General features: G+C 40.2%; 1 protein-coding gene across 3 annotated transcripts in view; it reads left to right on the top strand.

The window, feature by feature from the left end:
• Positions 1-26946, top strand: part of MTM1 (myotubularin 1) — a 76785-nt gene that overhangs the window by 33071 nt on the left and 16768 nt on the right. For all 3 annotated transcript variants that reach the window (XM_048864994.2, XM_048864992.2, XM_075132556.1), the window contains exons 7-9: positions 18161-18244; positions 19987-20136; positions 21978-22166. In XM_048864994.2, coding sequence (XP_048720951.1) covers positions 18161-18244; positions 19987-20136; positions 21978-22166 — 423 coding nt within the window. The remainder of the gene's footprint in view (positions 1-18160; positions 18245-19986; positions 20137-21977; positions 22167-26946) is intronic.

Genomic DNA, 26946 nt, shown 5'->3' with positions numbered 1-26946 from the left:
TGACTGATAAAACATTAAATGTCTTTCCTACTGAGTCCAGGGCATCTACAGTCCAATCTCACAGTAGTGACCAGTCTTTAAAGAACCCCTAGCCCTCCATGTGTGTGCTTTTTTTGCACACACACTGTTTCAGATAAGAATCATTGTTGGCTAATTTAGGACCTTGTGCATTGCTTCCTGGTATGGTGCTTTGTAAAAGACATTATGGAGGTGTTATTGAAACCATTTCAGCCTTCTGAACCATTTGTTTCCCAACATGTTTGTCTTCTGAGATGGTTAACTAAAAATTCACTCTTTTAGCTGTCAAATCCAAATAAATGTCATCTGCTTTAATTCTCTTAGGGAAAAAAGAAAAATTTAAGAGAATTATATGGAAAAGTCAGTGTATCAAATATGAATCAGAATGTGATCAGTAATTGTTTACTACCTGTTTTCTTGGAACACTATTTAAAAAATTTTAAAATGTGATACATTTTTTTAAAAGTGAAAAGTTTTATACCTGGGATTCTGCGCTTCCACAGTTGTGATTGGCTACTTCAGTAACCTGCAAAACAGAGCAGGGAATGCAGCTCCCTTTTGCTTCTTGGATTTAAATAATGTGCTCAACTATAGCAAGTAAATCAATTTTTACTTTGAAAATGAAAATTATCATTAAACGTATTAGCAATTTTTAGAACTAAATATTTAGCTTATTACTATGTTGGTCATTTGGGACTTTTAGGGTGTTTGTTGTGTACATAGTTGTGTTTTGTAGCTCAGTTTTATTTTAATGTCCCAAGGCTAGCCATAGGCATAGCCATCCATTGCAGATGTTTTTGAGCTGCTGTTTTTTAAGCAAGTGCCGTACATTTGTCATCAGTCTGTTGCCATGGATATTCTTGAAGTACAGTAATAATGTTAACAAACTGGCTGTTTTCACTTTTATTTGTCATGTGATACAATTTTATAGGTGACAGTTAAAGCAAGCTGTTGAACCTGAATAACAAAGAGTATGTTTGGCTAAACTCTGCTAAGCATCATCTCTTCATAGATGTACTTTAAAAGCTGTTGCTGAATAGCTTTTATAATCAACTTATCAAAAAAAACTTTGTTTTTAAGAAAAATCTTAAAATGTATTGCTTATGTTTTATAACTTCTAAATGCTCTGCTGCATATCTTGGGAGTCTAAAAAAATCAGATGTTAGAGTAGCAGCCGTGTTAGTCTGTATCAGCAAAAAGAACAGGAGAACTTGTGGCACCGTAGAGACTAACACACATTTATTTGAGCATAAGCTTTCATGGGCTACAGCTCACTTCATCAGATGCATTCAGTGGAAAATACAGTGGGGAGATTTATATACACAGAGAACATGAAACAATGGGTGTTACCACACACACTAACAAGAGTGATCAGGTAAGGTGAGCTATTATTAACAGCAGAGCTGGGGGGGGGAGGGAAACTTTTGTAGTGATAATCAAGGTGGGCCATTTCCAGCAGTTAAGAACGTCTGAGGAACAGTGGGGGTGGGGAATAAACATGGGGAAATAGTTTTGCTTTGTGTAATGACCCATCCACTCCCAGTCTTTATTCAAGCCTAAGTTAATTGTATCCAGTTTGCAAATTAATTCCAATTCAGCAGTCTCTCATTGGAGTCTGTTTTTGAAGTTTTTTTGTTGAAGGATTGCCACTTTTAGGTCTGTAATCGAGTGACCAAAGAGACTGAAGTGTTCTCAGACTGGTTTTTGAATGTTCTAATTCTTGACGTCTGATTTGTGTCCATTTATTCTTTTACGTAGAGACTGTCCAGTTTGGCCAATGTACATGGCAGAGGGGCATTGCTGGCACATGATGGCATATATCACATTGGTAGATGTGCAGGTGAACGAGCCTCTGATAGTGTGCCTGATGTTATTAGGCCCTGTGATGGTGTCCCGTGAATAGATATGTGGACACAGTTGGCAACGGGCTTTGTTGCAAGGATAGGTTCCTGGGTTAGTGGTTCTATTGTGTGATGTGTGGTTGCTGGTGAGTGTTTGCTTCAGGCTGGGGGGCTGTCTGTAGGCAAGGACTGGCCTGTCTCCCAAGATCTGTGAGAGTGATGGGTCGTCCTTCAGGATAGGTTGTAGATCCTCTCCAACGCATCATCAAGGATCTACAACCCCACCCACTGTTCCTCAGATGTTCTTGTCAACTGCTGGAAATGGCCCACCTTGATTATCACTACAAAAGGTTCCCTCCCCCTCTCCCCCCACCCCCAGCTCTCCTGTTAATAATAGCTCACCTTACCTGATCACTCTTGTTACATTGTGTATGGTAACACCCATTGTTTCATGTTCTCTGTGTATATAAATCTCCCCACTGTATTTTCCACTGAATGCATCCAATGAAGTGAGCTGTAGCTCACGAAAGCTTATGTTCAAATAAATTTGTTAATCTCTAAGGTGCCACAAGTCCTCCTTTTCTTTTTAACAAAATCAGAGGATGCCTTCCTTGGAGAAAGAAAGGAAACACTGTGGAGGAAGTGCAATAGAACCTCAGAGTTATTACCACCTCAGGAATGGAGGTTGTTCATAATTCTGAAATGTTCGTAACTCTGAAAAAAACGTTATGGTTGTGGGTGTTTTTCAAAAGTTTACAACTGAACATTGATTTAATACAGCATTGAAACTTTACTATGCAGAAGGAAAATGCTGCTTTTAAGTGTCTTAATTTAAATGAAACAAGCACAGGAACAGTTTCCTGACCTTGTCAAACCTTTGTTTTTTAACTTTTCCTTTTTTTTATTAGTTTACGTTTCACACAGTATTGTACTGTTTGCTTTTTTCCCCCATCTCTGCTGCTGCCTGCTCGCGTACTTCTTGTTCCAAATGAAGTGTGTGGTTGACCAGTCAGTTTGTAATTCTGGTGTTCATAATTCTGAGATTCTACAGTAGATCCCTACTTTCCTGCTTTGGCAGGTCCTGACACGATTGGTGTGGGTTTCAAATTGCCAGCCGTTGCATAGGTAGAATACACAAGGAGGAGGTGTGTTGTTTTGTGATCCTAGCTCCTCATCAGTCTGCCCACTGGGCTTGTATGCTTCCCTTGGGATAAAAGACTGTCAGGTAGATAACTGTTGTATCACTCCCAGCCTGCATTGTGGTAGCGGGGAAGACTTTCTCCTGTAACTCCTACCTTACTCCATGGCACTCTTGTGGTACATTAATAGTCAGGATAGACTTAAGTTATGGTGATGTAAAGCCTAGGGAAAATGGCCTGTTTCTTCTGGCTAAATAAGTAATTAGTGCCATGTTTCAATGGTCTTTGCTGACAAGATCAGCATTTTGTTGACTACCAGCTTTTGGGTCTGCAAGGAGTTTTCTCCCATGGCAAATTGGCTGTTCCTTAAATATTTTTTAAACTTGTCTAAAGCATCTGTCAGCGATCACTTAATATAGACTTCAGTACTGAGCCAGGGAGGTTCCTGGCGGAAGAAGAGTGAGTGAGCCCACGTGAAATGAAGCTATTCAATTTAAGACTTATTACATTGTGATGCATATGGAAGAGTCCCTTTTGGTTTTTGGTTGTTACCTTGTCTTTTCCAAGTACAGGGTGGGAGTAAAGTGATGAAGGGATGGGTTGAGAGCCAACTATAGATAGGCCTTATGATCAGAATCATAATTGACATACTCTGATATGGAGGCTAGATTTCTTCCTGTGGGGAACTGATTTAGGGAGTTTCAGCCCAGTAATCACAGTGAGTGATGAGTGGGGACACTGTGCCTTCTGCCCTGCCGCATATTTTGGACCTCTTCAGACTCTCTCATGAACAGATTTGACATACTGAACATGGCTTTGCAATACAAAAGAATATTTCATTATCTAGGGAGGTAAGGAGAGGGGTTCAGGGTTTTTTGTTTTATTTTTTAAAAAGCTCAGAACATGACTCTGACCCATGACTGTAACTAAATTTTGAGCTCTCCTATGGGACCCTGAGAGCTATGAAATGTAGACGTTATGTGTGATGGGTGATCAGTAAGTGGATGCACTGTGGTGCATCTAAGGTTGTTACCTAGCTTCTTATCTCCCATGTGAAAGCATGATTTTCTTGCTCTGGAGTTTCTCTTGAATTGTATGCAGTGCTTCTTAACAAAATGCTTCCTTGCCAGGCTATTTTGAACAAATTTGCCTGAGAGAAATCCTTAAATGAAAGCAGCTTCAAAAGAGCAAACTTAATATTGCCCATCATCTGAACAGTTTTATATACTCAGATCATATTTTTTAAATCTGAAATAATCTGTGTGTTTCAGATGTTTAATTTCTGCCCAGCAGCTGCTTGTTTCCTATTCTTGGAACTATATATTTAGATTCTTATAAGGTTGTCCATCACCGTGGTATCAGAGCTCACTTTGGGCTAACGATATTGGTATAACCACTATTTTCTGCTGGAGCAAGGGGTTTGAAGAAAGCTAATTTACTTCTTATAGGGAGGCCTACCGACTCCTGTACCAATCAGTGGGTAGTATTGACATCAGCACTCATCAAGCCAGAAAGGAAACCGCTGTGAGGCAGGAAGTCTAATGAAGAAAAAGGCTAGGGTTAACAGATCCATCCATTATGCTGAGCTCTGATTGTTACAGGCACCACCCATGTACTTGCTCCCTGCATTGTGTTGTGAACACATTTTTATTTTAATAATTTAACAATTACAAGTCTATTTGTCTCTCTGGCTTTTTAATGTATTATTTACTATAAATACTAACATTATCTTAAATTTTTGATTATATAAGTTACTGTTTGTTTATTATTCATGCTTTTGGGTCTTAGATCCTCAACATGAGGCTGTTGAAATTTCTCTAGGCCTCAGGGTGTTTTGATTTTTGACTGTAACAGTAGCAGGGTAAAAAATTGAGCCTGACCATCAGACACCACTTTCTGCTGACTATAAATGCTGCTCCATATGCTCTCATCGTTTTCCTTCTGGACCTAATTCTGCTTGGCAGTAGGTGTCAGATTCGGTGAAGAGACCTAAAAAGGAAGCTCCAAGTATCTGCCTTGCACAGAAAAGAACTTATTTGAGAAGCTGGTAAAGATAACTTTACAGAGGGTGAAGGAGACAAAAGGTCATATTGCATTCTCCTGTGCCTACAATCTCTGCATTATGCATCTTGGGTGGCCCTTTTAAAGTAGGGAAAGGAAGGGCTGTGCTTTGTAGGCCAGCTTTCATGTGGCTGACTGGCTTCAAGGAAGCGCTATACTCCCTTGCATGGTGCATTAAGCCTTGGCAGTACCAAAAAGCCCAAAGGCAAGGTTTTTAAGAAGTTCCAGAGCATTTAGCCAACTTGCCATTACCAGTAGTCCACTAAGCCCTACCTCTCAGAGGCAGACTGGGGGCCTCCGCCACTCCACTCCACTCCGCCTGTTCACCTTAGATATATGGGTCCTGACTATTGTGCAGTAAGGCTACATGATCTGCTTCCAGATTACCCCACTCTGAGGGTATTTTTGTACTTCTTAAATATAGGGGTCAGATCAGGCTGGTGAAACACTTCTAAGGTTCCCGTATTTTCAGCATATGGAAGCAGATTTAGATTTCAATCCAGCAAAACACTTGTGTAACTTTTATATGTGTGAGCAGTCATTTTGACCTCAGTGCAACATGACTTTATGTGAGTGAAGTCATGCACAGGACTTGGCAAGACTGGGGCCCTACTGTTAATACTGCTACAGCTAAATCTGTGTGCATGCTGCTCTACATTCTGGAGTATGCATGATTGACAAGTTATCAACTGAACAGGATTCAAAACTACTAAACTGCTTTAAAAAAAAAAAAAGTAGAGCAGTAAATATGGAAGTAAACTTCAAAGACGTTAACACAATATAAGCTACTCCCATGCCCTAGCATTGTCCATTTTAGTTGTACTTACATAAAATTATTTTTTAAAATTGTATATGAAAATGATTACACCTAAAATTTACACCTAAAATTAGGTGTAAATTGTCTTTTTAGGTGGCTATGTAGACTTAGTATTTTTTATAACTTGTATTAAAGCTGCATTTTGCAGCTAATATCACTTTTTCCTTTTTGAGAGTAGGAGAGTGAGCTAAACTGTAAACCCAGTAATTGAAAGCTGCATGTACAGTACACTGTTTGGATTTAGAGGAGCTGCATTTTAACACCGTAATCAGGTATGTTTTGTCTGGTGACATTTAGACACAGTGGCTCTTTTTTTTTTTTTTAAATAGAGTGACGGATGAAAAATACCAGCTTGATCAGTCAAGCGAAATATAAAGGTTAACATTAAATGTCTGTCTTATGCTAAATGGTATCCATATGGCCAACTAGCACAAGTCTTTCTAAACCTTAGATTGATGTATTCTGCATGGAGAACCTCCACAAATCTGTGGGAATTTTTATTAGGAAAATTCACTGCATGCTACAGAATTTCATTTACTTTTCAATTTATAAAATGTATCTATTAGCGACTCTTGGCATGCATACAGAATTTATGTAATTTTAAAATGCTAAATTGACACCATATCAAACTCCTAGAACCATGTCTCCTGTAATGGAAAGCACACTAGCCTAAAATTAATACATTAAAATGTTTCTTTACGTATGATAACAGCAACACATTAGATTATTCATCCAAGATTTTAATATCTGATTCACTTGTTTAGGTTATTTTTTTTTTCATTTCTCTGTGTGCTGAGACGCTGAAAATCAATTAAGTTAGTTTCACTGTTAGGATCTTGGCACAGAAATGCTTATTTGTTTAAAAAAGTTTCCAGGGAATTTTTTTAAAAAGAGATTGTTAGGGAAACAGTCTGTGACCATATTTTTTTTTATTTGCACATGTGTATATGCACTTATAGATGTGAACTGTAATGTCACTTGTCAAAAAAATTGTTCCAAAATTTCCCTTGTGACATTAGTCTTTTATGAATCAGTGCATGGAAAAGCAAATCCCTCTTATATAAAGGCAAAGATTTTTTATATATATATATATAATATATATAATATATATATAAAAATTGTTTGAAAAACTTGATTTAAACTAGAAAATCTAAAAATAAGATATGGAGCTTAGGGTATTATGTCCTTAATTCACCCTGTCATGCTGTAAGGCACAAAAATACATTGTCCTGTGCGTACCTGCTGAAGTAACAAAATTTTCATGGATGTTAATACATTCTCTGTCAAATAGTGCACTCTAATGCTCAGGAGGTTGTTGAATTGTAGCAATGAAAAAAATGGTTTGTATATGTCAATATATTAAAAGCTAGAGACTTCTGTATAGAACAGTAAGTCATCTTGAATTGTGGGTGATATTTGAGGCTTTACAAGTTAGCTGGGCTGGTTCGTGTGTTGACTTTGTGCTGTTCAGTAAGGAGGGACAACTTGTTTAATTTTATTTAGATTTAAAAAAAATACTTAAAATACTGATGTCAATTGTTTTAAGAACCAAAAAGAGTGGCATAAATGCTTAGATTTCTCAATTACTGCTGCTGTCCTCTACAGTGAAAAAAGCTGATGGGGGAAATTCACAGTAGCAGACATTGCTATACGTTCAGCAGCATTTTTTGTTTTTTGGGCACTCAGACCTCTTGGTAGGTAAACTGACAAAGTAACAATGAAAGGTCATGCACAATATAATCAGCAGTCCCTGGAATAATATTTTATTGTTGGACTCCCACAGCCCAGCTAACACTCTGACTTGACAGTGGTTAGAATTCATCTGATTTATAAAGGTGCCAAGTTACTTGAGTTCAGTAATATTTTTAACCCTTCAATGTGCTCCAAACAGTAACAGCTGGATATTTCTTTCTAATACCTGTCAAGATTGATGAACACTTTCGTTTTCAGTCCACCTCACTTTCACCCTTGGTTGTCAACTCTTATATAAACTAGAAACCTTTAATTGTTGAGAAACATCAGCTGGGGGATGGGAGACTATTACATTTCTGACATTGAGATCTAAGAATGAAGAATTTCCCTGCCACTTTTCATCTCTAGCAATAAAAGAATCAGTTACATTTTGAGAACATTACAATTGGGTTGCACTTTTGGTGGAACTGAAAAGTCTATAGCTAAAGCACTTTTATTCCCAGCATATCAGTGGTCTAGAGTAAAAATTGTTAGCTAACGTTGGTGTAAAGGAACATAATTTTAAAAATTAGTTTTATATAAGATTGGTAGGAGCAGCAATGGGTCTTCATGACATGGTTTTGCAAAACATTTTGACTTGAAGCGTCACCATGAAATACTTCACAACAATTTCAGTATGACAGTGTGAGGTTATTACATTTCAGAAATAATCAGGTTTTAATTATTATGCAAATACGAGATGTTTCATCTTCATTTGCAGGCAAAATCAGGTAAGGGTTGCATGATTAGCTGAATTGTAGTAATAGCATCCTAAAGCTAAGGATAATGAGAACTTTGTTTTAAATGTTTTTGCTGTGAAGGTAGCAGCCTTTTCATTGAATAACAGAATAGTGAGGGTATGTCTACACTATGGAATAAGGTCGAATTTATAGAAGTCGTTTTTTTAGAAATCTGTTTTATATATTCGAGTGTGTGTGTCCTCACAGAAAATGCTCTAAGTGCATTAAGTGCATTAACTCGGCGGAGCGCTTCCACAGGACCGAGGCTAGAGTCGACTTCCGGAACGTTGCACTGTGGGTAGCTATCCCACAGTTCCCGCAGTCTCCGCTGCCCATTGGAATTCTGGGTTGAGATCCCAATGCCTGATGGGGCTAAAACATTGTCGCGGGTAGTTCTGGGTACATATCGTCAGGCCCCCGTTCCCTCCCTCCCTCCGTGAAAGCAAGGGCAGACAATCGTTTCGCGCCTTTTTTCCTGAGTTACCTGTGCAGACGCCATACCATGGCAAGCATGGAGCCCGCTCAGGTAACCGTCACCCTATGTCTCCTGGGTGCTGGCAGACGCGGTACGGCATTGCTACACAGTAGCAGCAACCCCTTGCCTTGTGGCAGCAGACGGTACAGTACGACTGGTAGCCGTCATCGTCATGTCCGAGGTGCTCCTGGCCACGTCGGCTGGGAGCGCCTGGACAGACATGGGCGCAGAGACTAAATTTGGAGTGACTTGACCAGGTCATTCTCTTCAGTCCTGCAGTCAGTCCTATTGAACCGTCTTATGGTGAGCAGGCAGGCGATACGGATTGCTAGCAGTCGTATTGTACCATCTTCTGCCAGGCAGGCAAGAGATGAGGATGGCTAGCAGTCGTACTGTACCATCTTCTGCCGAGCAGCCATGAGATGTGGATGGCATGCAGTCCTTCTGCACCGTCTGCTGCCAGCCAAAGATGTAAAAGATAGATGGAGTGGATCAAAACAAGAAATAGACCAGATTTGTTTTGTACTCATTTACTTCCCCCCCTCCCCTGTCTAGGGGACTCATTCCTCTAGGTCACACTGCAATCACTCACAGAGAAGGTGCAGCGAGGTAAATCTAGCCATGTATCAATCAGAGGCCAGGCTAACCTCCTTGTTCCAAAAAGAACAATAACTTAGGTGCACCATTTCTTATTGGAACCCTCCGTGAAGTCCTGCCTGAAATACTCCTTGATGTAAAGCCACCCCCTTTGTTGATTTTAGCTCCCTGAAGCCAACCCTGTAAGCCGTGTCGTCAGTCGCCCCTCCCTCCATCAGAGCAACGGCAGACAATCGTTCCGCGCCTTTATTCTGTGTGGACGCCATACCAAGGCAAACATGGAGGCCGCTCAGCTCACTTTGGCAATTGGAGCACATTAAATACCATATGCATTATCCAGCAGTATATGCAGCACCGGAGCCTGGCAAAGCGATACCGGGCGAGGAGGCGACGTCAACGCGGTCACGTGAGTGATCAGGACATGGACACAGATTTCTCTGAAAGCATGGGCCCTGCCAATGCATGCATCATGGTGCTAATGGGGCAGGTTCATGCTGTGGAACGCCGATTCTGGGCTCGGGAAACAAGCACAGACTGGACCGCATAGAATTGCAGGTCTGGGACGATTCCCAGTGGCTGCGAAACTTTCGCATGCGTAAGGGAACTTTCATGGAACTTTGTGACTTGCTTTCCCCTGCCCTGAAGCACAAGAATACCAAGATGAGAGCAGCCCTCACAGTTGAGAAGCGAGTGGCGATAGCCCTGTGGAAGCTTTCAATGCCAGACAGCTACCGGTCAGTTGGGAATCAATTTGGAGTGGGCAAATCTACTGTGGGGGCTGCTGTGATGCAAGTAGCCCACGCAATCAAAGATCTGCTGATATCAAGGGTAGTGACCCTGGGAAATGTGCAGGTCATAGTGGATGGCTTTGCTGCAATGGGATTCCCTAACTGTGGTGGGGCCATAGATGGAACCCATATCCCTATCTTGGCACCGGAGCACCAAGCCGCCGAGTACATAAACCGCAAGGGGTACTTTTCGATAGTGCTGCAAGCTCTGGTGGATCACAAGGGACGTTTCACCAACATCAACGTGGGATGGCCGGGAAAGGTACATGACGCTCGCATCTTCAGGAACTCTGGTCTGTTTCAAAAGCTGCAGGAAGGGACTTCATTCCCAGACCAGAAAATAACTGTTGGGGATGTTGAAATGCCTATATGTATCCTTGGGGACCCAGCCTACCCCTTAATGCCATGGCTCATGAAGCCGTACACAGGCAGCCTGGACAGTAGTCAGGAGCTGTTCAACTACAGGCTGAGCAAGTGCAGAATGGTGGTAGAATGTGCATTTGGACGTTTAAAGGTGCGCTGGCGCAGTTTACTGACTCGCTTAGACCTCAGCGAAACCAATATTCCCACTGTTATTACTGCTTGCTGTGTGCTCCACAATATCTGTGAGAGTAAGGGGGAGACGTTTATGGCGGGGTGGGAGGTTGAGGCAAATCGCCTGGCTGCTGGTTACGCACAGCCAGACACCAGGGCGGTTAGAAGAGCACAGGAGGGCGCGGTACGCATCAGAGAAGCTTTGAAAACCAGTTTCATGACTGGCCAGGCTACGGTGTGAAAGTTCTGTTTTTCTCCTTGATGAAACCCTCCGCCCCTTGGTTCACTCTACTTCCCTGTAAGCTAACCACCCGCCCCTTCTCCCGTCAATCACCGCTTGCAGAGGCAATAAAGTCATTGTTGCTTCACATTCATGCATTCTTTATTCATTCATCACACAAATAGGGGGATGACTACCAAGGTAGCCCAGGAGGGGTGGTGGAGGAGGGAAGGAAAATGCCACACAGCACTTTAAGCACAGCGCTTTAAAAGTTTACAACTTTAAAATTTATTGAATGACAGCCTTCTTTTTTTTGGGCAATCCTCTGTGGTGGGGTGGCTGGTTGGCCGGAGGTCCCCCCACTGCGTTCTTGGGCGTCTGGGTGTGGAGGCTATGGAACTTGGGGAGGAGGGCGGTTGGTTACTCAGAGGCTGCAGTGGCAGTCTGTGCTCCAGCTGCCTTTGCTGCAGCTCAACCATACACTGGAGCATACTGGTTTGGTCCGCCAGCAGCCTCAGCATTGAATTCTGCCTCCTCTCATCACGCTGCCACCACATTTGAGCTTCAGCCCTCTCTTCAGCCCGCCACTTACTCTCTTCAGCCCTCCACCTCTCCCCCCGGTCATTTTGTGCTTTCCTGCCCTCTGACATTATTTGCCTCCACGCATTCATCTGTGCTCTGTCAGTGTGGGAGGACAGCATGAGCTCGGAGAACATTTCATCGCGAGTGCGTTTTTTTTTCTTTCTAAGCTTCACTAGCCTCTGGGAAGGAGAAGATCCTGTGATCATTGAAACACATGCAGCTGGTGGAGAAAAAAAAAGGGACAGCAGTATTTAAAAAGACACATTTTATAAATCAGTGGCTACACTCTTTCAGGGTAAACCTTGCTGTTAACATTACATACATAGCACATGTGCTTTCGTTACAAGATCGCATTTTGCCTCCCCCCACCGCGTGGCTACCCCCTCAACCCTCCCCCATTCCTGTGGCTAACAGCGGGGAACATTTCTGTTTAGCCACAGGCAAACAGCCCAGCAGGAATGGGCTCCTCTGACTGTCCCCTGAAGAAAAGCACTCTATTTCAACCAGGTGACCATGAATTATATCTCACTCTCCTGAGGATAACACAGAGAGATAAAGAACGGATGTTGTTTGAATGCCAGCAAACATACACTGCAATGCTTTGTTCTACAATGATTCCCGAGTACGTGTTACTGGCCTGGAGTGGTAAAGTGTCCTACCATTAAGGACACAATAAGGCTGCCCTCCCCAGAAACCTTTTGCAAAGGCTTTAGGAGTACATCTAGGAGAACCGCGAATGCCAGGGCAAAGTAATCCTTTCACATGCTTGCTTTTAAACCATGTATAGTATTTTAAAAGGTACACTCACCAGAGGTCCCTTCTCTGCCTGCTGGGTCCAGGAGGCAGCCTTGGGTGGGTTCGGGGGGTACTGGCTCCAGGTCCAGGGTGAGAAACAGTTCCTGGCTGTCGGAAAAACCGGTTTCTCCGCTTGCTTGCTGTGAGCTATCTACAACCTCATCATCATCTTCTTCTTCTTCGTCCCCAAAACCTGCTTCCGTATTGCCTCCATCTCCATTGAAGGAGTCAAACAACATGGCTGGGGTAGTGGTGGCTGAACCCCCTAAAATGGCATGCAGCTCATCATAGAAGCGGCATGTTTGGGGCTCTGACCCGGAGCGGCCGTTCGCCTCTCTGGTTTTCAGGTAGGCTTGCCTCAGCTCCTTCAGTTTCACGCGGCACTGCTTCGGGTCCTTGTTATGGCCTCTGTCCTTCATGCCCTGGGAGATTTTGACAAAGGTTTTGGCATTTCGAAAACTGGAATGGAGTTCTGATAGCATGGATTCCTCTCCCCAAACAGCGATCAGATCCCGTACCTCCCGTTCGGTCCATGCTGGAGCTCTTTTGTGATTCTGGGACTCCATCATGGTCACCTGTGCTGATGAGGTCTGCATGGTCACCTGCAGCTTGCCACGCTGGCCAAACAGGAAATGAGATTTAAAAGTTCGCGGTTCTTTTCCTGTCTACCTGGCCAGTGCATCTGAGTTGAGTGCTGTCCAGAGCGGTCACAATGGAGCACTCTGGGATAGCTCCCGGAGGCCAATACCATCGAATTGTGTCCACAGTACCCCAAATTCGAGCCGGCAACGTCGATTTAAGCGCTAATCCACTTGTCAGGGGTGGAGTAAGGAAATCGATTTTAAGAGCCCTTTGAGTCGAAATAAAGGGCTTCATTGTGTGGACGGGTGCAGGTTTACATCGATTTAACGCTGCTAAATTCGACCTAAAGTCCTAGTGTAGACCAGGGCTGAGTTATAGTATATAAAAGGGGTGAATCCAATGAGTTAGAAACAGAAGAACCAGTGAGCAAGGATTGACGTTGTTTGCAAGCGGTGGTTTTTTTCATTGCTCCTTTTTGTTTTCCATAGCAGCTGTTATCCTACATTCACTGTAAAAAGACCAGTAAAACAGTTACTAAAAATGGCTAAACCAGGTTGTCATCTGACAATCTCCAGAGTCAAAATTTTCTTCTTCTGTAGAGTTCCAAAAATCTCTTACTGATGATGTCATACAGTATATAGTTTATTTTCATATATGAAGTGGTGATGGTAAAGTTAGATGTTAAAGTTGAATGTAAGCCTGTGAGGGCTTTGAAGAGGAAGAGGCTAATATGTATATTGAGAATTTGTGTTGGCATTTCCACAGAAGTGAACAGAATTATTCATGTAGGGAGTGTAAAAATTTTACCAATGTTGAAACCTTTTTTCATAAAATGCTGTTTCTCCTACTCCTTCCCTTGCCTACAAATTCTGTGGTGTTGGATACACCGTTAGTGCTTTAGCTCTAATCAGTGAAAATATTTTCATCTGCTTATTTGGTGTCCTTAGTGGATTTATTTATTTAGGTTTTAAGCTTTTTGGGAAAGGAACGGTCATTTGTATTGCCAAAGCCAAGCATTGAAAAATCATGAGTCAGACTGCGAAAAACCTTGGACATTTTAAAAAATGTTAAGGTGGTTTCAGAGTCTCTGTGGTGTACTTGCTTCGCTTTGCATAAATAAGCAGTCCATTGGATCAGGGGCTTTGAACATGGGTCTTTCCCATCCTAGGTGAGTGCCCTAATCCCCAGGTTTCCCTGCCCCAGGCACTGTACTGCAATGTGGGAGACTCAAGTTCAGATCCCTGCTCCACGTCAGGCAGAGGGGGGAATTGAACCTATGTTTCCCACATTCCTGGTGCGTATCCTAACCTCTGAGCTAAACGTTATAAGGATGATACTACTGCCACCTCCTCCTTCTCTGACACCTCTGGCCACTTTGATTCTGGTCTCCCAAAATCAAACTGTTTTAGTAGTGTCACCAATTCACAAATAGTTTCAGGTTAGGCAAAACTGTATTTTTCATTAAATAAACTATTTAATGAAAATTTTTGCCCAGCTCTAGCTGAAAGAGGTCTGATGAGACAAGTGTAGGTGGGAGACAAATGACTTAAATGCTTATTGCCTTGCCTTTAATGGTATGCATTGGTGGAATATGCAGTGAAGAATCTTTAGCTCAGTTAATCATAGAATCATAGAAGACTAGGGTTGGAAGAGACCTCAGGAGGTCATCTAGTCTAACTCCTTGCTCAAAGCAGGACCAACCCCAACTAAATCATCCCTATAATTAAGGTTCTTGAACGGGGATGAATAAAAATAATTTAGATTAATTGAGAAAAGACTTCAAAAACGTTTACTGCTTGTGAAACATTCATACCTATGTTTGTTAGAGATTGAAAAAGGAAGCAATTTCACCCTCTTGAAACTTTTCTGCTTTGGATATTCATGTATTTTGCTGTGAAAGAAAGACCTAGGATGAGAGTGGAGGTGACAGTGGAGAATGAACTGTATTCGGTTTTAAACACTAGAATTTAACTTCTTTTTGTCTTCTTACAGTGTCTAGTCTTTTAAAAAGAAAAAGCTTAAGTGGAAGGCAGAGGGGGAATGTTTAGCTTATAAAGCAATCTCTACCACATTTTTCTTCTCTAATGAGTAAGGTCATTGATTGTTACCAGACCTTTATTTTGGATGATATATGTACAATATATGCTTTTTAGTAATAGCTTATTCAACTCCTGTGTAAGGATACAGAAGCACAGTCGGCCTCCACTTTTTAAATCCTTTCATCTTTTACCAGAAATGTTATAGCAGACCTAACATTTATTTTGAAAGCATATAACATGCTGGGATTCTCCTCCTAGAGGATAGTTCTGATAAATATATTGAAAAGCCCCAAATGCTTCCTTCATTCCATATTCTTCTAAAGCTTCTTGTCTTCACTGCATTTCATAATTGTGTTGTGCTGTTATATGTTTTAATGAGATACAGCAGATTTTTGGCACAATTCAATTGACTGCTTATATTCTAGCTTTTCTAAGGATATCTAGTAAAGTAAACAATTGATAATGCTCACCTTTCGGGACTTGTAGAATTAGCTTTCTTCTCAGTTTGTCAACTCTGAGAAAAGTTAAAGGAGTTAAAAGTAGTTCACTTGACTCCTAAAGGGAACTTATCATTTCTAAATACTATGTTCTTAAACTTCTGTGGTTGCTCTCTTAAAGTTTTAGATCATCCTGTTGTTCTAACAAAAAGAGACTAGAATTTGTATATCTATATATTTCAAAATAAGACCTGAATGACATATAATACGCATGGGAGCACAGAGTCCTGCTTTAAAAGAAATCTCTTTTCCCATTGTAAGCATTCATCCCCTCTACAGACAGTTTTCTCATTTTAGTTTTGAAACTTGAAATTAAAATAAGGGTTTCCCTATGTCATTCTCCATCTGAAAAAGATTTTTTTGTTATTTTCGTGGTGAAACATACAACTTGGCTACTTCTAGATTGGGTCACCAGCTTCTTGATTTATTTTATTTTAACAGGAAATTTATCAGCGATAGGAATATTTAATCTATGCTGGCATAGAGTACCAGAGACAGCTTGTTCTTATTTTATTTCTCAGTGATTGAACTGGGGAATGTTTTAATTTTCCAGTGAAACCTGCATTTAAGGGTCACCTTGAATAAGCAACAAACTCCTGTTTTAAGAGATCAATTTCTCTAATATTTCCAGTATTATTTTTGTTCAGCCTCTAGTTTAAAATTGCCCTTTTCTGTGTTGTGATGGTAGGCCCTTGGGTGGATTCTTATGAAAGATGGATCAAATTTTGTGTATAATAAATTACCACTTTAAAATGGCCATGTGCTATGAGTTCAGTGCACATAAATTACTTCAGTGGTTTGTGAGCTTCTGTTTTTGTTCAATTATTTTTACAGTTCTTCTGCCTACCTTCAAATATTCACTTCTGTTTCTAGTAGACCTCTTTTTCTTGAGAGACATGGGCCCCCTAATTAGTACAATCAACTTCAGTCAAAATTTATTTAAGGCTTACTCCTATTGAAGGCTGCCATGTATAAAGAGGGAAAGTGTAACTATTTTCTTTACCAAGTTGTCTGAGAATTAATTTGGAACTGAACACTAATCTAATAGTAATTTTGTTGCGCTTAAGCTGTTATAGTTCCCAGTTCTAATGGGTTAGATGCAATATTTTCTTAAATAGTACACGCAATTACAATGTATGTGTAATAACTAATTTTTAAGGCTTGTCAGTCTGAGATAGAATGTGTGTTTAGGGAAATGAAAACCACTCTTCCTGTTGCAGGATTCCATTTTAAATGTTTTACTCATAAGTGACTGTTTGATTTAAACATGTGCAACACGTCAGGCCTGAGTTAACCCAAAATATCCGGTTGGCTCAAGCTACAGAAGGCTGTAGGTCCTAGCTTCATTGCAACTCAGCCTGTTCAAGAGAAGGACTTGCCTGTTGAAGAAGCCCATGCACACTTGTACCTATGGCACATTTGTGAAGAATTCCTTAACCTCCTGAGATGCAGTAATCTAATTTCAGGATCTTGATTCTTACCTACCAGGACGTGTTCCTCCCATGCCATCCTCCCCGTACCAATTACTGTGTGTCAGGCTGTGGTTAGTCCAGCTCTAGACTTGTAAGTGTGAACTGCACAGCTCTGAGAGGCTTGATGATCCAGCATCAAGTTTATCTTTTCTAAATGTTGTCATATGAGTAGCAAGGTGATTTCTTGTCTTATTGTTAGACATCAGCTGCCCTGGCCCTCTCCTCCCCTTACAGCTGTTCTACAGCTCTCTCGAGGCAACATCCTGGCACTTCTTCTCTCACCGCCTGTCCTTGGGCTATAAAACCATTTCTTAGTTTCTTTCTCCAGCTGGCGTAACAAATAGTTGATATACCACAGAGTCATTGCTTTTCACATTGACGGAGGTGCTTTGAGTCCACACCACCATTGCAATGATTGTTAAAAGCAATGAATTATGTAGCATGTTACCGACTTGAAGGTGGCCAAAACAAGGAAGTAAATAGGAATTAAAGGGTACCATGAAGTTACTGGTAGGAGTCCTAGGTAAGAGGATTCTAAATAAGTATGAATGTTTCTCAAAAAAGGTGAACCTAGCTGTATTGACTCATTGAGCTGCATAACCTATAGAAAGCCAGCTTTTATAAAAATTAGGGAGTCTTTTCCAACTCCGTATTAAAGCTACTGAAAGGTAAACTGCTTCCTTTGTCCTGAGGTTGCTATATGACTTCAAGTGCCTTTATACACATCAGCAACAACCCAATCTGTTCTCCGCCTTCATGTTTGTATCTAATGTCTTGAGTAATAATAGCATTGACAGTTATTAGAAAAGAAGTTGTTTACTTTGGGTGGAATATGAAACTACCTGGAATGTAAAAAATTTTAAAATCACTCAAGGAGTCACCTGCTTGGTTTAAAATATATAAAAATAATTTCTTACCATTTTCACCCTCCTAATTTTCAGGTTTTATATTATTTTTCAAACTTTTTGTTAAAAAATTTATTTTAAAACTCTTTTAATTGTCAAATTTACATTGTTTCATTCGAGATTTTGTGAATATCTAGAGTACAATACAAAAAGTACTGTTTTACATTCATCTGTCACACCTCAACTTTGAACAGAACATACAATGGGGGTAGCAACACCAGAAAATTGATCTAGTCATTTGGGACATGATGAGTGAGGATCTTTCTTGTGTAAGTTACCTTCAGTTGGCATTCTATGTATTAAATTCCTTTGTCTTCCCTCTTACAGCCTTTTTTTGCATTTGTAAATGAAGAAAAGTTTGCTGAAAATGGTTGGATGGTTTATAATCCAATGTCTGAATACAGGAGACAAGTGAGTTAAACATTATCTGAAAATGTAGAGAGACCTGGTTTTTGTATGTGAATTTCAGAAAGTAGCAAGGTCATTTGTCACCATTTTTGGCGGGTGGAGGAGGAGAATAAATTGTGAAGTAGAGAAAGGTTGACAGATCTGACAAAAAAGTAAGATTAAAAACAAAACATGGTGGAACCTCCAAGACTGTTTAAAAAAAAAAAAAAAAAACTTAGTAAGGTGTCGCTGTATTTCTTTTTAGACTCTTGATAAATACCATTATAGCACGCTATTATTATTATTTAGTAGATTTACTGAATAGTTACAACAGTTCTCAATTGTCTATATTGCATGTAAAATGAATTATAGGACAACACAAAGTTTGATTTTTACATTGTAAACCCTGCATTTCACAAGTTTATAAATCAGCTCTAAAAGCTGTTGGGGTTTTTTTTAGCTGCATGCACTGGTCAGTATATAATATTAAAAAATCTAGAAGTTTTCACTCTTGGAAGTCTGTGTTGCTAATTTTGGATATTTTGAGCCCTGCTTCAAAAGTTGAGAGAGTGACAATGTAACAGAGGCATTTAGGATACTTTAAGTATGCAAATTCCATCCAGTCTGGTATTTCCAAAAGTTTAGAAAATTGCTTATTATGGAAACTGCACATTCTTTTACAGTGGTTGTTTATATAAAATCAGTTCACGCTTTGAATTGATATGGAAAAAAAGTAATGGCAACAAAGGAAAGGGGGCATGGTATACTTAGTTTTAAAAGGCATGTTTGTTAATTAGGTAAATACATCTGAGAATAGCACCAAAACTATTTTCATGATGACATATCGCATAAATACTAAGTACATTAAGAAGTTTTAAATTCATGTTTACACAACAAGCCATCATAACTCTCTTGGATTTTTTCCTTGTAATTTTCTGATGGGCTAAGGAGTATCCAGATTCACGCAGCATCTGTTTGGTCCGAGGTTTAGAGGCCCAGGCCTAAAGAAAAGGTAAAAATTCAAACACCCACACAAACCCCACTCAGTGTGTGTGAGTGTATGGGGAGCTTGTTAGCCCCTCTGAATTCGCTGATGGGCTGTTGGGGGAATAGAGTCTCCTGAGTAACATCCTGTTATATCAGTAGTCTGTTCAGCTAAGAGGCCATTTTGTTTCCTAATCTAATCAGGAGTCTGCTTTCAACCTCAACAAACTTCAAACAAATATAAGACTCAAGCTTTGTTAGGGTATGAGAAGGAGAAAATTTGAGAGGAAGGCCTTTCCTCTAATTCTCTCTTCAGGTTTGTGCCTTTTTGTAACCTTTTTTTCACAGGCAGGCTGGAAAGGCAGTTGTCTCTGTAGGGGGAAAAAGCTTTTCTTTCCCTCCTTTACCCCTAAATTAGGGAGAAGGTTTTTTTCACTTGTTGTTGAATTATTTTTTTCTCCTAATTTCAGTGTTGTTTTTTACATGAAGGTCTAGTTAAAATACAGTTTGTGAAAAGGACCGCCTATACAGGCAAGCGTGTTTTAACTACTGTAGTTGTTAAAGATTGTGAACCCATCAGCCATGTCCTGTCTTGTGTGGTCCTGTAATCTTCTAAGCTACCATTTGTTCCGTATCATCATTACAATAGTTACCCATGGTAAATTGGTAGGTTGTTGCCACCATGTGGCCATAATAGCATGTAAAAGAATAAGTATAAAGAAGAATTTGCAAACTTATAAAATACCAAGTAAAACATACCTTATTTCTGTTTCGTTTTTAAGGGACTGCCCAATGAACAGTGGAGAGTAACTTTTATCAATGAACATTATGGACTATGTGATACATATCCATCACTTTTGGTAGTCCCATATAATGCCACAGATGATGATCTCAAGAAAGTTGCTGCTTTTAGGTCCCGAAATAGAATTCCAGTAAGTACTGTATGTGATAGAATGTGCCTTAAAGAGTAATTACTGTGACGTTTACATGCAAATATATGACTCTTGTGGCCTGAGAAATGAGGGTTTTTTTTTATGTTGCAGCCAAGTAACTTAAATTGATTTTACTGCTTTAAACTACTGAGACTGCCAAGCCCTGTTTCTGGTTCCCCTACAAAAATATCTCCAATCCCCATTTTGCTCTTCTCATTTCCCTTTCCTAGCAATAACTGCCACTGTTGCACATTCCCTTTTGTTGACAGAGCCTAAGCCTCAGGCCACCATCTGTACTACTTTGTGGGCTGACTATTGTTGGATGCACTTAAGAATTGATAACAAATGTTATCCTTCTCATATGCATGCAAACCACCTGGCAGTCTAACACAAATCTGAAGGTCATTCATAGAGCCAGACCTCCTACATAGTATCCTTTTACTGAGTTGCCAGCTATTTATTTATTTTTTTTAATAGCTTGGAAGAAATATTTTTAACTTAGACAATTAAAATACGTTTTAGGTAGTCCTAGAAGAACTTCTTTAACTTTAGAATAGAAACCACAGAGTAACAAATTGCAGCCAAATATAAAAACTAAAAATTCTAGTTCTGTTTAAACCATTTTGACTGATTTTGGTTTGTTTTTTGTTTTTACTTTCACTCTTTTTGTTAAAGGCGCACTCATATGATCATGTAAAAAAAAATGTGCTAGATCAAATCTAGTGACGTGATTAAGGTTATCTAATGGATTTACGGTTAGTTCTTTTTGTAACCAGGCTAATCTCATCTAAATCTTGCTAGGTTCTGTATATGCCTGCACAATGAGATCAAATTCTTGTGCAGCATGAACTTATTCTATCACCATAAAATAACCATTCATTCCCATCCCCACACAAACATTGACAACTATGGCTCGTTGATGTAATCTTCATTGAGGATTATTTTCAACAGTGATTACTTTTGAGGATGCTCACAAGGTGGCCTGGCTCCACCCCCATGTTCTCACAGTATTGTCAACGTGCTCAGACTCTTCTTCCTGTTCTGTGTGCAAGGACAATGGATAAATTGTAGCCAGTTTCAGAGGCTCATCTCACTGGTTCCTCAGACTTTGTTCTCATAGACTAGGAAGCTGGGCTGTCTTGTTTTTTTTCCCTTCCATTCTCTGATTTAGTGGAACAGTGAAGGGAGAGAAAACAAACTGTACTCAAATTAATTTCCCGTTGTCGGGAGATCTGGAAAGCAAGAGGCAGCTGCAGGGAGAGAAAACAAAATTTCAGGCACCTGGATGGAGCAAAAATGCTGAATTATGTGACATGATGGAAAAATGCTAGACTACGCAGTTGCAGAATCATGGGGACTCTAACTGAAATGTATGGGATCTGTTCACACCTCTGAATTATTGTTGCAGCCTCTTTGCTGATTCAGGCAGGCATTTTTGCATTAGTTTATGCTCAGTTTGCATTTTCAAAATTATTTACCCAGCCATTAGAATTTAACAAAAGATGAGATTAAGGAGATGAATTCTGAAGTTACAGAATACACTTGACCTTGTATATGTGCATACAATTTCAGGAGACCTAAATAGGAGTTACATACACAAGAGGAGAATAAACTTTTTACATGCCAGTAGTTCTTGTGCAATGATCTTTTACTAGAAATAGTAGCCAATAACTCTAACTTAAGACAAAACATACGCTTACCTTTTCAATTTCTTCCAATTTAGCGAGGTCTAAATATTTTAGACTTCCCATTAACTGTTTATAAAGAACATAACTTTGATGCTTTAAGCTGTGATTCTCAAAGAGTACGTTGCTTGATAACGTTTTTTGGCATGTGGCTAGGTGCTGTCATGGATTCATCCAGAGAACCAAGCTGTTGTTATGCGCTCCAGTCAGCCTCTTGTTGGTATGAGTGGGAAAAGGAATAAAGATGACGAAAGGTATCTTGATATTATCAGGGATGCTAATGGACAGATCTCAAAACTGACTATCTATGATGCAAGACCCAGTGTAAATGCAGTAGCTAACAAGGTAAGTAGATGTTTTAAAAATCCTGTTTCTGAAAAAGCAATTGTGTCATAAGTTTGCTGTTTCTAACTGTAAGATTTTTACAGTTGCTTTTTTTCTTTTCTTTTTTTTTTTTTTTTAACTGTTGGTAGTTTAAAATAAAATGCCATCAAAATACGAGTAGTAACACACTACGTTACAGTCCCCTCAGAAGTGGAGGAACTTGGAAGCCTGTAGCAAATATGTATAATATATTTGTTGGGCTGCTTCAGAATTCTAAAGGTGGGATAAAAAATGAATTCTGCAAGATGTTTTTGCACTGCTGTAACTCAAAAACATAAATAACAAACAAAATAACTTTTGCAGGCCACTTGCTGGGAATATGGAATAGCTTATTAAAAAAGAAATATGGCTTTAATTTTTTCTCTGAAGTGTATGGAATGTACTTTATCACAGACAGTTTAGCTAGATTTTAATCTGATTGGTTGTGTTTTAAGGCTTTGGTTCAACTGGCTGCATTTTAGTTCCCAAATAACATTTTACACTGCACACTTAATTTTAGTGGGTGACCAAAACATTATCTCTTTGTTACAGCATGTAATCCTCTTGTGGTTTTCCTTGTGGAAGGAATGCCATTTCTTACAAAAATGATTTAAATTTTTTTGGACTTAATTCAAAGATGGATTATGGCCAAATCTTATACACACATTTCTTTTATTGTAACTTTCCTGTACAGCTTTTCAGCTTTTTAGAAAAATGTTCTAAATATTTTGTCGTCTGATGGTTCTTTTAAAACATTTTTTTGCTAGGTAGGAGTTATCAATCCTACTTATTGCTCCTGGGGGAATTCTGCACGAAAAAATAAATTCTGTGCACAATATTTTAAAGTTCTGCTTATTTTATTTGTCAAAATAACACAATATAATCTTGCCAGTTTCAATTATTTTGGTAATTTATTTCAAAATCTCTATCAACAAGTATGTCTGTAACAATACAGACAACAAAAATCATTCAGGAAGTGTTTTTTGACAAATAGATTACTTACTAGGCATATTAATACATAGCTTTGAGTAATAATTTAAACTACAATACAGAAGCATATTTCCAGCATGCCTCAGAAGCAGTGCAAAGGCTTGGGGGAATCAGTAATGGAGGAGCTGAGAGAGAGGGAAGTAATTGCTGGGAAGGCGCCTGGGCGTGAACCTGCAGTGTTGTGGGATGTGGGTGGGAGAAGTATGGAACAGTTTTGGGGGAGTTTCAGGGGGATTGGGGAGAGATTTTTAGGTTGTTGGGGGGCCTCACCCATGGAGACTCTGGCTGACCCATAGCCTTTCCCATTCAGTCAGGTACATTTGCCCCTGTCCCCATGTGTCCCTGCACCCCCACTCAACCACCCCATCTCCATGTATCCCTGCTCACTCCCCCACCCCATGTGGCCCTGCACCCCCACTCCCATTCAACCCCCCCACCCCAGTCTCTCTTCTCCTCCTTTTCCCCCTGCCCCCCTCCCCCAAGCCCTTCTGAATATAATACAACCTAAATGGAGCTACTATAAGGTGGGTGCATAACTGATTGGAAAACGGTTCCCAGAGAGTAGTTTTCAGTGGTTCACAGTCAAGCTGGAAGGGTATATCAAATGGGATCTTGCAGGGATCAGTTCTGGGTCCGGTTTTGTTCAATATCTTCATCAATTATTTGGATAATGGCAGAGAGAGTACACACAAAGTTTGTGGATGGTACCAAGCTGGGAGAGGTTGCAAGTGCTTTGGAAGAGAGGATTAAAATTCAAAATGATGTGGACAAACTATAGAAATGGTCTGAGGGGTAAATAGGATGAAATTCCATAAGGACAAATGCAAAATACTCCACTTAGGAAAGAACAATCAGTTGTACACATACAAACTGGGAACGAGTACTGCGTAAAGGGCCCTGGGTCTCATAGTGGATCACAAGCTAAATATGAGTCAACAGTGTAACACTGTTGCGCCAAAAAAACAAAAAAAACCCAAATATGATTCTGGGATGTATTAGCAGCAGTGTTATAAGCAAGATAAAAGAAGTAATTCTTCTGCTCTTCTCCATGCTGATTAGGCCTTAACTGGAGTATTGTGTCTGGTTCTGGGCGCCACATTTCAGAAAAGATGTGGATAAATTGGAGAAAGTCCAGAGAAGAGCAACAAAAATGATTAGTGGTCTAGAAAACATGACCTATGAGGGAAGATTAAAAAAATTTGGTTTGTTTAGTCTGGAGAAGAGAAGATTGTGGGGGTGGGGGGGGGGGACACAATAGTTTTTGAGTGCATAAAAGGTTGTTACAAGGAGGAGGGAGAAAAATTGTTCTTTTTAACCTCTGAGGATAAAACAAGAAGCAATGGGCGTAAATTGCAACATGGGCAGTTTAGGTTGGACATTAGGAAAAATTTCCTGTCAGGGTGGTTAAGCACTAGAATAAATTTCCTAAGGAGGTTGTGGAATCTCCATCATTGGAGATTTTTAAGAGCAGGTTAGACAAACACCTGTCAGGGGTGGTCTAAGATAATACTTAGTCCTTCCTTGAGCGCAGGGAATTGGACTAGACCTCTCAAGCTCCCTTCCAGTCCTTTGATTCTATGAATCCCAGTCTGTGTAACCCCCCAGCATCTCCATGTGCCACCCTCTGTCTGTCTCCTCCCAACCCCCCATATCCTGTGCCTCCTCACCTGGCACCCTGGGCAGGGCACTGTGAGGAACGCAGCCTTTCCTCCCTATCTGCTGTTGACTGTTATGACTAGTGAGCTGGCTGCCCTTTGTTCTGGTACCACAGCAGCCCCTGGTGGGCGAAAGGTGTAACTGCAGCGCCTCGCCGTCAGAATGTATTTTCTGCTGTGAAAAAAAAAATCTACGGGGACATGAATTCTTTGTGCACGCAGTGGTGCAGAATTCCCCCTTGAGTAAAAGTATTTTCAATCTTCTAAGCTGTAGAAGCAGTGGAAGGGTGCATTTGCTGGGTTTGAGGGATATTGACCTATACACTGCAAAGGGTTGGCCTGTAGAGTAAGGTCAGAATGAAGAAGAAGCTGCAAAATGGAGAGTTTTGGATTTGCCTTGGATAACTCTTATGTAAACAAGATTTTGGGCTTACTCCCTGGGCTTTGAATGTCATTTTTCATCCACACCCAAAGACCACACAGCCAGTAGGAATTATTGAAGCCCTAGAGCTGAAGTAACAATCATTCCTTACTCCAGGATGGATAAAACCTAATAAAAGGGACTACATTATATAAACACCTTTCATTTTAGGGGCAGGATGACAGCTCTGACACATTGAGAAAGCCCCATCCTGTGGCAATGGTAGTGGACTACACATGTACTCGTTCTTCACTATAGTTTAGAAGGTTGGGTTGAATTTTTACTGGTGGGAAATGTGATTTCAGACCGCTTGAAAAGCCTAGTCTCTTAGCATGACTTGTAGGGGCAGTGTATTTTTCTCTTTCCTTACAGCAAGCAGGAATCGGCCTCTGCAACTGCTTTGCCATGGAACTTCTGAGAGAGCAGCCATAGCAGTGACTTTTTAGTAAGAATCTTAAAATGTGTTATGCAAGAAACAGAAAATTTGCTCTTAGAAAACTCACTTAAAGTAAAGCTGATGGTGATCACTCCGTGAATTCTGTCTGTCAAAATTATTGGTCAAGCTATAGAGCAGGGGTGGCCAAACTGTAGCTTGTGAGCAACATGTGGCTCTTTTACTGTGACTCATGAGCCCCGCCCCCCTCTCCGCCTACCAGACCGGGAGCCCAGGACCTCTGCCTTGCAGTAGGGTGGTGGGGTAGGAGTTTCTGTCCAGTGGGGAGGGGACTCTTGGAGCTTCAGCTGAAGCCCCAAGCCCTGGCTCCCAACAGGCGTGCCCCAGCTCTCAAACTTTTGAAGATTGTCGTATGCGGCTCAGAGGGCCAGTAAGTTTGGCCTCCCCTGCTATAGAGAATTTTATTATTTAAACTTTATTCATTCTAGGAGCAAATAAACAGGACACTGAAATATAGCAAGCTTTGAGACTCTTGGTGCTAATGTGGGTAAACCTGTGCTTTCATTAATTAAAGTTTGTAATATGGAAACAGGAAAAAACTGTCATTTCCTCTTGATTAAACTCCTGTCTAGTTAATATAGAAATGTAGTGAATAAATAATTCCTCATTTCATTACTACCATTGATGATCCAGTGTGCTAAGTACAATCAGAAGATTGAGATATTGCTGCTTTGTGGAATGTACCTTATATTTTAATTTTTATCTTCTAGTCCATCTGAGCTCCACTTATTTTAAATCCGTTTCCTCCATACTTAAATCATAAATTTGTTTAGCTAGTAAAAATAATACTCAGGAATTAAAACAAACAAACCAACATGGTTAGACAGCGGGATGTCTTAATAAAAATTACCTGTGTTTAAGGTAGTTGGTGTCTGGTCAAGGGAAGGCTATTTACCACCATTACTTATATGTGTATATATAGAGTCTATATATATATAGAGGGGTATAACCGTTGGTCCTCAAAGCAGCCTGGATCCTATCTGATGTAGTGCTTGTTCCATTTTTGCTTGTCTGGCTAGTTCAATCCAGTCCATGGATTATGGGACTCACCTTCACAAAGTTTAGCTCTTTCAGCCAACATTGTTATAACTGTTTTGTTTCACTTCTTAATTTTGGCACTCATGAAAATAAAGAACCTGAATATCATCAGTGTTCAGGTCTGTTCAGGAACTCGAAAACCAAATCAAAGCTGAAATGATTGTCTTGTTTTGAAAGATGCATAAAGGCGATGGAAGAAGTGGA

Source organism: Caretta caretta, chromosome 9, assembly GCF_965140235.1.
Source record: "Caretta caretta isolate rCarCar2 chromosome 9, rCarCar1.hap1, whole genome shotgun sequence".
NCBI lineage: Eukaryota > Metazoa > Chordata > Testudines > Cheloniidae > Caretta > Caretta caretta.
This window is presented reverse-complemented; position numbering and strand designations above follow the sequence as displayed.